This window comes from Aspergillus terreus, genomic scaffold, assembly GCF_000149615.1.
Source record: "Aspergillus terreus NIH2624 scaffold_4 genomic scaffold, whole genome shotgun sequence".
Taxonomy (NCBI): Eukaryota; Fungi; Ascomycota; class Eurotiomycetes; order Eurotiales; family Aspergillaceae; genus Aspergillus; species Aspergillus terreus.
In genome coordinates this window covers 2,046,383-2,057,412 of record NT_165927.1, presented here as the reverse complement: position 1 = coordinate 2,057,412, position 11,030 = coordinate 2,046,383, and the positions used below count along the sequence as shown (strand labels likewise).

Genomic DNA, 11,030 nt, shown 5'->3' with positions numbered 1-11,030 from the left:
ACTACAACAAGAGATTCATAAATAGCACGTCCGAGATCCCCAGCGGCGCCCAATTTGGCATCGTTCTTGACAAGACCAACTTCTACGCTGAAGCTGGCGGTCAGGTCTTCGACACCGGACGATTGACCATCGAGGATGTCGCCGAAGTACATGTGAGCAATGTGCAGTCATACGGAGGCTACGTACTACACACTGGCTACTTGAAACATGGCACCTTGAACGTTGGGGACACGGTGACTTCCGCATATGACGAGCAGCGGCGACAGCCAATTCGCATGAATCACACCGGCACCCATATTCTCAACTTTGCACTGCGGGAAGTCCTAGGCAAGGATGTGAAGCAGAAGGGATCGCTCGTCGCGCCGGAGAAACTGCGCTTCGACTTTTCTTTCAAGGCCAGCCTGACTGAGAAGGACATCGAGCGCGTTCAACAAATCTCCTACAAGTACATCCAAGACGACCAGCAGGTGTTTGTATCAGACGTTGCGTTGGAGAAGGCCCGTCAGATCGAGGGTGTCCAGGCTGTTTCTGGCGAGACGTATCCCGATCCGACCCGGGTCGTTTCAATCGGGGTCTCCGTCGACACGCTGGTCGACAACGTCTCCAACAAGGACTGGTGGAACTACAGTATCGAGTTCTGTGGCGGTACGTATGTCGACAGGACAGGGGAGATCCAGGACATGGTTTTGCTGGAGGAGTCCGGGATCGCCAAAGGCGTTCGACGCATTGTGGCCGTCACCGGCAAGGCCGCGCACGACGCCCGACAGAACGCCGTTCGTCTTGAAGAGCGCCTGGCGAGACTTGAGCAGATGACAACTATGTCTCCGGAGAAGGAGACGCTCGTCAGGCACGTCCAGGCCGAACTCGCCACCACGGCGGTCTCCATTCTCGACCGGAGAGCGCTCTCACGGCGCCTCGAAGAGATCACCAAGGAGATGCTGAAAGAACAGAAGGCCAGTCTGAAAGTCCAAGTCGACGCGGCCCTCACCCTTGTTGAAACCGCCATCAAACAGGACCCCGCGAGCAGTTCGTTTGTTGTCCAGCTCCCGGGCACCGACTGCTCCGCCAAGGTCATCTCGGAGGCCATTAAGCAGGTTTCTTCTCGCCACCACGACAAGTCCACGTATTTCATCGGGCTGGATGGGCCCGCCGGCAGGGTTGCCCACGGGTGCTTTGTGTCCCAGGGACACGTCGAATGGCCTGGTGGCCATCGAGTGGGCAGCGCATGTTGCGAAGACTGTGGGAGGGAAAGCCGGTGGAAAGGGGGCCACCAGTATGGGGAGCGGAATGGAGACGACCAGAGTAGAGGATGGGATAGAGGCTGCAAGGTCGTACCTCGGACGTCTGAGAATTTGATCTCTGGGAACGACTTGCCCCTAGATTGAAAATTTCGGTTACTTTAGCAATACATACTTCTTCCTTTACTCAGGCCGATCAAGTCACGTCACTCGAACGACCTTCTCAGTCGACCCTCAGATACACTCTCTTCGGAAATATGCCAATTGGAAGTGTTTCTTATACAGCAGAAAACTCTGGCTCATATTCATATCCATAGCATCCATAACCAAAGCGTGCGAAAACGCACTGGAACACAGCGAATTCAACAATATCCACATACTGCGCAAAATTACATAGATGATATGCAGAAATTCACATCGCCATGAAAAAGGCCGCGGCAACCGCAGTGGTCGTAGCCGCCAGGTCGAAGCCTCGACGAGCCGCGCCCGATTTCGAGCTCGAGCTCATCAGCAGCCCTGGGTTGTAATCTTGCGGCGTCCGGCTGTCGATGGTCCCGTTCCAGCAGTAATTCTGGAAGCACGTGTTGCAAATATCCGGCAGGGTGGTGCCCGTGCGCTCCGACGAGCGCTGCAGAATGGCACATCCCACACACGACGGCCAGTCCGCGTCCATGGAGGCGTTGCCGCGGGTGACCACGTTATATCCGTTCGTGATGATGTCGTCGCGCTGCGAGTCGCTATACGACAGCTGGAAGGTCGACGTGTTCGACTGCGTCGTGTACGGGGCGTTGGGCAGATAGACCACGAGGGGCGACGGACCCGTCATGTTCGACGAGTTGCAGCCAAAGAACGTGGGTCGCTGGTTCATGCCCAGATTGACGAAGGTGTTGACGTCGGGAACGGCGGGAAACACCGTGCCGTTGCCGATGCCCGTCGAGTTCAGGCTGCGCTCGTAGGTCGCCACGAGCGACGTCCCGTTGGGCCAGTTGTAGGTCGTGTCGGCGGACGAATCGACGGCAAAGATCACGTCTACGTGGCGTTCGGGCTGGATCAGGGGATGGAGGGGGATATTTTGTCCGTCTTCGCCTCCGTCTACAACGGACAGCTCCTCCGTGCCGCCGTAGGCCTTCACGGCCGTGTCGTACTGGTAGAACGGGTTGGGCTCGTAGATGGCGATGTCGTCGTTGTCTTGACCGAGGTCCTCCAGGATGTCGGTGAAAGCCGACTTAAGAAGGCTGGGTAAGCTAGTGCTGTTGATCTGCAGCAGAAACTGATTGAACAGGGACGACGAGGTACCCATGACGAAGCCGGCATTGTCAAACCCGCGGACACAGCTATCACTGCGGGACAGCTCGCCATTCTCGAACCTAGACCCGAGAAACTCCAGCGGGGCGAAGCCGTAGACGGTGGGATCGAAAGAGCCAAATTCCCACGGGTTAAATTCGTATACGGTCGAGTTGCTGCCGACGATAATTTCACCGGCGCCTCGCCCATCGGCAACGAGGATGGGAAGAGGCATCTGTCCGCGCTTGAAGTTGTCTACGAGGGCGATGGAAGACCAGGTGTAGTTCGGACCACCGTCATCGGTGGTGACATTGATGAACTGATATGAGAGGGCTCGACCCCAGTAGTCCGTCAAAGAGGTATTAAATCCGGCATCCTTCTTTGAACCAACCGACTTGAGCAATTCATTCCAGTATTCGGCCGTGCTGAGGATCTGGAGGTGTTTCGCTGGAGGTCCCTCCAGAATGGAGGTCGTGAAGTCCCACACTTGGTCGCTGGCCTGTAGATCGGAGATGGTGGTAAAGTTATTGACATACACCGACCCGACCAGCCATCCACCGCCGCTCAGACCAGCGAGGTAGGTGGCCGATTGCAACAGGCCGCCGAGCTGTCCGGTGTTGGTGGAGTTGGAGGTGCGACTATCAAAGGCCTTTATCGCGCCAGCGCCATTGGTGAGCGCGCGATAGCCACCACCGGACACGGCAACGGCGATGTTCGGGATGTTCGAGATGTTACTGGAATGTTTGTTGATATAGGAGGTCGCATCGAAGCCGGTCAGGTTCAATCGACCGAGGAGATCCTTCATCGGCTGGAGGGTCTCGTTCCGCCGGATCTTCAGCCACTCCGTCTCATTGGAAGACAAGGAAGAAGCACTGCGGATGCTCGGCCGAGTAGCAGGACAGGAGACATTGGCTGGGGCGTAGCCATCGGGCGCATTTGGCAGCGCACGGGGATAAGCAGGAATGGAGGCGGCATGTGCGACGCCGGCTGCCAGGGCCAGGAGAGAGAGCTTCATGACGGCAGGCAGGGAGTAACAGACCCCATGAGAGACATAGCGTAGGACGAAGCAACGCAGGGGATGTGGGTAATTATACAGTCATGGCCGGGAGTCCATGGAAGCAGCGCCTCGATGGCCGTGGATCTCACCGCTGGTTCACTGCCAATCAGTCGCTGTCCGGAATTCGGCAGACAACAATAATAGGGCTGAACAGGCAGCATCATTCCGACATTGCCAGCGAGAATGAATAATGGATGGAACATGCCCCGTTGTGTGACATGCGCTGCACGGGTCCGATCTGTCCGATCCGTCAGGCAGCACCGAATCACCGATATGGGGTTCCCGGAGCATCCGGAGTGCACCGGCCAGTACCGCGGAAGGATAAGAGGCTGTGCGATCGTTCCCGCTGGTGTTGTGGGTTGAAGCAATGGAAATGAAGGGAACTGAAGGGCGCATTCCATGGATCATGGGGTGGTTGGAGGTTGGAGCATTCTGTACTGTCTGCATACTTGGCATACACTACTAGGGAAGGTACTTGTGAGATCACAGGGAGCATAAATTGAAGCTGAGTCAGCTGCATACTTATGCCCAGTGCACTTGCATTATTGTCCTCCTACTGACAGTCCTTTTTGGCTGGATCTGTCTACAAAGACATCCATCATTGCCATGATATTGCACTGATTGCCATTTCACTCGGTTTATGAAAGGTGGAGTCGATTTGGTCGTCTTACAGCAGTGGACATGATATATATATATATATTGGCGTCTCAACATCGTCCCAGAGCCCAGTCTAGTTGTTGAAGAACCGTCGACACGCAATAGAATATCGTTCTTATCTGATTATAGGCTATTCCAGCAGCTACTAACTAACCAGACAAGATGATAGACGTAGCAGCTCATATCGCATCTACATCTGTTCACTCCAGTGTGGCTGTGTTCGTCGCCCACTCCATGACATCACCACTCAACCCGCAGCGACTCCAAGCAACTACACTCCGATCCTCGACGGACTATTGTATAGGTATGATTCCGTGTCTTTCTCGCCAATCTCATGGACGGTCAGACTGCGATCGAGCGACCCCTCAGTGATAGCTGCACATCCTACCGAATCGGCGTGAAACTTCAACGGCTCCAACTCTGTGATCGCGATCGGTGGTGATAAACGCGTCCAAACGAATGAGATCTTGGATCGTCCGGTATGGCGTCATAGAATCAGCCCTGAACGCACGTGGTTGTGGGGGACTCCTATATCATATCCGACCGTCTCTGTTTCTCTTTTCTCAATTTTCTACATCCTACATCCTATCTCTCACCGTGCTTGAATCTATCCTAACAAATCATGGACAAACTCTCCGGTCTCGCGTCCAAGCTGGGCGGCGGCAGCAAAGGCGAGTCCCACAGCTCCGGCAGCAGTGGCGATAGAGACTACGTCGACAAGGGTATGTATATATGCCCCGGGCTTGTCCAGATGCTAAAGTACACCCAACTAACGAGAACAGCCCTCGACTCTGCTGAGCAGAAGTTTGGCGGCGGCAAGATCGATCCCAACTCCGACAAGACGCGCCAGACCAACGAGAAGATCACGGATGCTGGGCGCGACAAGTTCGAGAGCATGACCGGGTACGTTGTCTTCATCCATAGCTGGATGCTCTGCTAACGACCCGATAGAAAGAAGGTCCCCGAGAAGTTCTCCAACTAGTCTATCGTACTGTTAGCACGAAGGGTTGTGGCTTATTGTTGTTGTATTACTTCCAGCTCAATACATCAATGAACATACACCCATAGGAAATCGAAACGTCACCCCAATCTATAGTTCTGAAACCCCTGCAGTAGCCCCGAGATGCTTGACCGCTGCGGCGTGAGCCATCGGGTATTCATCCGGCACAGCTGCAGCATCTGTTGTGTGTTGGCTGGCACCGGCATGTTGGCCTGCTCACAGGCCCGCACCTGGATCTCGTAGAACGTCTGCGCCGCCTGGTAGTTGCCTCCAGACATGTTCAACTGGCCGAGGAGCTCGAGAATGCCCTGCGCCTCCGGGTGGGTGAGCCCGACATGGGTTTCCGCCCAGGTCAAGTACCGTTGCAGCCAGGGACGCGCCAGCTCGACGTTTTGTCCGGAATTGGGGTAGTAGATCCCGGCGGTGTTGCCCTGCGTTGCATACAACAGACCCATGCAGGCCACGATGCTGAGCGTCTCCGGGTGCTCTGTCCCAAGCGACTCTTCCGCGCTTGCCAGCGCGCGGCGCAGCGTCTCCGATGCTTCGGTCGTGCTCTCGTTGGCCATCATTTGGATGGAGCCCAGGATGCGAAGCGCTCGGATGCTCAGGATGCTTAGCGGGCCAAGGAGCGACTGCAACTCATTGGCGATCTTCGCTATCCGTTCGATGGTATCCTGGGTCTGGCTGCTGTACCGCATCACGGCGCGTTCGGTGCTGTTGGCGCCCTTCAGAGCGACCGTTAACTCGGCAACGTCCAGCACGGCATCCCACACCTTGATGTGATTGGAGCCGAGTAGCTGCTCCAGACTAGCGACGCGCTTCTGTGCGACTTCGACGGCCTCCTGCCGTCGGCCGAGCGCGACGTACGCCATCGCCACCCGACGCCGGGTCGCCAACGTGTCGAGGTCGTTTTCGCCAATCGTCATCTGCTGCCGCGCCAGGACGTTCGCGCACACAGATTCGCCCTCTTGCGCCTTGCCCTGTCCGCAGAGGACCTCGCCCATGAGACTCTCCGCTTTCATGGCGAGCGGGTGGCGCTTGTTGAACACGCGCTGGCTGTTGTTCGAGACCCATTCACACCATTCGGCCGCTTTGCTCAGATACCCCGACTCCAGATCGATCTCGGCGAGCTGGTAGCCCATGAGTAATGTGCTGTGGTGATCCTGGCCCAGCGTGCGCAGGTGCTCCTGGAAAATCGCGTACTCCAGCTTCCGGGCTTCCTCCCAGCGCCCGTGGTTCTTGTGTTCCGCGGCCTGCGTCGACCGGGGATCATTGTCCACTGCAGAGTACATCGTGCCGATGACACCGGCGACTTGCGGCTGGGGTGATCGGTTGGGCGGGTACGGAGCGCTGCTGTTGATGTGTCGTGGGGGCAGGGGAGGTCCAGGTCGAGGCGATGGAGAGGGCTGGGGGATGTACCCCTGTTCCGCGACGAGAACCTGGTCGACGATCTGCTTGATGTTGCCCTTGATCAGCTTGTACATCGGGCCGCGGACGCCCACTTTGCACATTTGCGAGTGGTCGGCATCCAGCTTCAGCCGGGTCTCGCGGTTTCCAGGCAGACCCAGGACGGCTGATTCTTCATCGACAACAAGCTATGTCTGTTTAGCCATGAACATTGCTTGGCTGTACACAACTTACGTGGCTGATGGACGCAGGCCCACTGCCTCCCAAGAGCACCTCTTTCCCTTCGATGAAGCTCACCACGCGGTAATCTTCCAACTGATGGCAGAAACGGCTGCTCATCTGCCGGGTGAAGAGCGAGTTATGCTCCAGACAGTCCAGCAGGTCGTTGCTGGCGTGTCCCTTGCCTACGAAGCGCGCCACCTTGGCCGCAATCTTGCCCAGCTCGACTCCTTTGGTACCGTGGTGTGGGGTGCCAAAGAAGACGAGGCCCGATGTTCCAGTGCGGATGGAGGTGTATTTTGGATCTTCTTGCGCGTTGAGGAGTGCCTAGATACGTCAGTATGTTGGAGCTCGTGGTACAGGGGGCATCTTGACTGACTTGCTTGATGACCAGTCCGCCCAGACTGTGGCCGATGAATATAATTTTCGGGGGGCGAGTATTCTAATCTCATCAGTACGTGTCAGTCTCCTGGATTCGATCGACGCACCAACTGGGGGCTTCGCTCCATATCCAACAGGTTCAACAGCGTATTCGCATGGTCCTTCACGCTGGCATTGGACATGGTCTGCGGGTTAGAGATATTGGAATTGTACCCATAGACGAAGACGCGCGCCTGCGGGATATCCATTGGCAGATAGTCTCGCGGCCAGAAGGTGCCGTTCTGGTGCGTCCAGGTTTCGAAGGCATGATCGGTGCGGCCGCGCGGATTCAGGCCATGGACAAAGACGAAACTTTGCCCTGTCAGTACTCACAGACCTGTGTCATTCCTGGGGACATACTCGATCTTGGGTGCTTCGGAGGGAGTATAGACCTCCTCCAGGAAGGGGAACTCATAGCTCGCGGTATCCTGCTCGTTCAGCCAAATCCAAGTATAATGAATGGGGGGAGGGTCCTACCATAGCGAGTCGCGAGAGTCTGAGAGTAGAGAAGAGGAGACTCTCGACTCAACGACCTAGATAAGCTGACAGCTCAGCCGCAGTCCAGAAGCCCACCAGGTACATGTGATGATAGTAGTGGTGTACTTGCAACCACCGCCAATCGCTTCAAATGTTTCAATCAACACCCGGATATGCGGGCACTCGCGTAAGACGTACAATGGCGGCAGGCGAAGCGAGATGGCTTGCACCGCCCGCGCGGATTGGTCGCTACAAGCCATACACAGCCCATTTCCGGATTCTACGGATCTTATTCGTGAAGCTTAAGGGATGCCAGGGATTGCATTGGCGTGTTGGCTATCTGCAGACTTCTGACTGATCTCGTGTCGTGGGCGTATTCGAAACCAGCCACTAAGCCCGGGCAATGACAGTCTCCTCTGGCATGTCTTCTTGCTTCTCCTTCAGGTTCTGCAAGCAGGGCGCATAGAATAGCGTCCCCCGCCATGCGCCTTCTATCGTCCGCGCAGCCACCACCAAGTAGAGGGAAATTACTGCTGCGCCGAAAATCTGCGCCGGGTCAGCCTACTGTAATTTGTCGTGTTGAAGTGGTGTCAACTCACCGTCCCACAAATCTGGAAAAAGATGAGATCCAGCTCCTTGCCCAGTAGCATGGTGTTTGCTGCGTACACGCCGAGCGGGAATGTGAATCCCCACCAGCCCATGTTGAAGGGGAAAGGAGAGCTGGCGTATATCGTTGCCAGTGCAAAGACTAGCCAGATGATCCCGAACGCCCACATGAGCAGGGATACGAAGATTCCACAGACATATGCGATATCCCCGGCTACAGGGGGCAGGGTGTTGAAGTTTGTTAAGAGCTCCCGCGTGACCTTTCCCAGGTACAAAATACTGACATAGTGTCAGCACAAATGACAACCAGTCTTTCCAATACATAACTCACCTAAATCCACCGAAGCCCAGCGGCCCCAGTGGGAGGAAGCAACTGACGATCGACTCGCGCGATGGAAGCTTGTGCACGGCTAACCGCTGGTAGTAGATCACTAGGATTACCATCGCGAGGGGCGTCGCCATGCCCCACAGGACATAGGAAGCGATGACCGTTCCCATCGCATACGTCGGATCGGGGAGGATATCTGCGACTTCTGCGCCAGCTCCGGAAGCGACAATCGTTGCGGCCATCGGCAGCAGCTGGAGAGCGGTGATGCGTTCCAGCGATGTGACATAATGTTGAGAAATTCTGTCACTTATTAGACCGACTCGCACATGAGTTCGCGCACACTTACAGTATAAAAGAGAGCGAAACGGTCACCGACGCAGCCGCGACAGCATCGACCATCCACAGCGCCCAGGCGAACGTCTTGGCCCAGTCGCCCCAGAGGGGGACACAGACAAACACCCACATCTCGATGAGCGTCGCGAACCCCATCGGACAGGTCGCTAGAAAGAGTGAGTTGACTGGATCCTGAATCATCACGCTCCATATCTCCGGATAGAGCACGTATCGCAGGATCGACATGCTCAGGACGATAGTGAACAGCAGCACATTAATGAGAAAGAAGACGATGGAGATATAGTGAAGGACAGGGTGTCCAAACGGGATGAGATGAAACAGAATGGCCACGATGCCCGTTCCCATCGTTGTCGAGAACCATCTATCTTCGTCAGTGCGGTTTGGTTATGTTGTACCTGGATGAATGACGTACGACGGACTGAAGTGGCTCACGACACGGCGCCAGCCGGCAGAGTATCTGGAGAAACTCCTGCTTCGGGGTTTTGGAGGGGATTCGTCGGTCGGCATGATTGATATCTTTTTAATCAATCGATTCAGATGGCTGTAATGTAGAAGAGGGTGTCGATGGTGATGTCTACTGTAGGTGTAGAAAGATGCTGTTCTGCCTCGGCCGAGAATCGCATCCACCCGACACAGGCGGCGATCGCCGAAACAGTCCTTATAGATCAACACTACATACAAATCATTTCGTCAACGTTGGTAAACACTACCCTCCATACATACTAATGAGCATAAAGGGCAAGATCTGCATCATGACAAATTCGTATGTTCATCTGCATATCAATCTCTTTAGTCACGACAACCTGTTCCGGCCACTACCTACATATGGGAGAGCGAGCTTCAAGAAATCCCCCCGTTACAGGAAATAACTGAACATGTCAAATGACATAGACATCCAGCATGCGAATCAGTGAAATAACGGATATCCGTACGCATCTCGACGAACAAGACCGCTAACACCGGCAGCCTCCTCCAACATCCGGGTATACTTCACACGCTCCAACGACTGCATAGTGGTCGGCCGTCGTTGCCAGCCGATCTCAGTAGGCATGCGTTCATTTCCTATCCCATGGGGGTTAGTCTTTGAGCAACAAACATCCAGATGGGAACACTTACGGAACCAGTACTCGATAAAAGTCTTGTTCACCGTACCAGTCGTCCCATCAGCCATGATCTCAAAGAAGGAAGCACACTCGCCCCAGCTGAAACCATCCGCCAGCAAGGACAGAGAGTGCTCGGGGTTGGTCTGCTCTGAGGTTGCCAGACGGGCCATCCGGGCTTTGGCTACCTGTTCAACGGTGATCATGGGTGTGGTGAAGTACGATGCTGTCTCGGCCCAGACAGTTTCGTTGAAGGGGTTCGGGTCAGCGAAGTATGCATCGGAACGACTTGTGAGGTTAGCGGCCATCTAACCACAGCTTAATCACAGACGAATGACAGAATACCCACCTCAAGCTGATGTCGTGCTCCAGGATGTTGTGACGGCCAAGGTCATGTAGGTTGAAGCTGTTCGTGGCAGGGTACTGAGGGCTGGTCCTGATGGCCTGCGTGAACAGAAGCAAAGCGTCGCTGCGCGCAATGTTGAACCCATCCAACATAGCATCCGCAAGGATGGACAGCGTAATACCTTTTCCATCGTGAGGGAGGTAGCCGTGGTTGGCCAGAGTATTGAGACCTGGACAAGGCCCGCGAGCTAGCCACATACTCCATTAACGCCATTCATGATGTTCAAGCCGATGGCACTTACAGTCCCCTGGACCAGGTGCGACCCATGGCTTGGGTGTCCAGGCCTGGCGAGATTCCATGTAGCCTGGAAACGCGGTGGCTGTGGCGAGAATGCCGCACGCTGCGGACAGGACTGATGTCTTCATTTTGGGTGGGCTTTATGGGGTTAGTTGAATCTTAGCTATAATGGCAATGACAAGAAGTGGTGCACCATCCTCTTGATGGTGCCTTTTATGTTCTTCAGTTGTCATGTCTTCG

General features: G+C 55.3%; 5 protein-coding genes across 5 annotated transcripts; 1 reads left to right on the top strand and 4 right to left on the bottom strand.

Annotated features, from left to right (window-relative positions):
• Positions 1–275: 275 nt before the first annotated feature.
• On the top strand, positions 276–1,385 carry ATEG_03525 (uncharacterized protein; the record flags this gene model as incomplete). Its single annotated transcript, XM_001212703.1, has 2 exons — positions 276–649; positions 848–1,385. The coding sequence occupies 2 exons, from the start codon at positions 276–278 to the stop codon at positions 1,383–1,385; spliced, it is 912 nt and encodes a 303-aa protein (XP_001212703.1).
• Positions 1,386–2,267: 882 nt separating this feature from the next.
• Positions 2,268–3,537, bottom strand: ATEG_03524 (lysophospholipase precursor; the record flags this gene model as incomplete). The annotated part of the gene is made up of 2 exons (XM_001212702.1): positions 2,268–2,283; positions 2,384–3,537. The coding sequence occupies 2 exons, from the start codon at positions 3,535–3,537 to the stop codon at positions 2,268–2,270; spliced, it is 1,170 nt and encodes a 389-aa protein (XP_001212702.1).
• Positions 3,538–5,316: 1,779 nt separating this feature from the next.
• Positions 5,317–7,425, bottom strand: ATEG_03523 (LipA and NB-ARC domain protein; the record flags this gene model as incomplete). Its single annotated transcript, XM_001212701.1, has 3 exons — positions 5,317–6,831; positions 6,878–7,189; positions 7,351–7,425. The coding sequence occupies 3 exons, from the start codon at positions 7,423–7,425 to the stop codon at positions 5,317–5,319; spliced, it is 1,902 nt and encodes a 633-aa protein (XP_001212701.1).
• A 724-nt stretch (positions 7,426–8,149) lies between these two features.
• On the bottom strand, positions 8,150–9,392 carry ATEG_03522 (TDT family transporter; the record flags this gene model as incomplete). The annotated part of the gene is made up of 4 exons (XM_001212700.1): positions 8,150–8,305; positions 8,359–8,644; positions 8,697–8,993; positions 9,040–9,392. The coding sequence occupies 4 exons, from the start codon at positions 9,390–9,392 to the stop codon at positions 8,150–8,152; spliced, it is 1,092 nt and encodes a 363-aa protein (XP_001212700.1).
• A 562-nt stretch (positions 9,393–9,954) lies between these two features.
• On the bottom strand, positions 9,955–10,852 carry ATEG_03521 (putative peroxidase; the record flags this gene model as incomplete). Its single annotated transcript, XM_001212699.1, has 4 exons — positions 9,955–10,109; positions 10,164–10,435; positions 10,497–10,740; positions 10,795–10,852. The coding sequence occupies 4 exons, from the start codon at positions 10,850–10,852 to the stop codon at positions 9,955–9,957; spliced, it is 729 nt and encodes a 242-aa protein (XP_001212699.1).
• Positions 10,853–11,030: the final 178 nt, after the last annotated feature.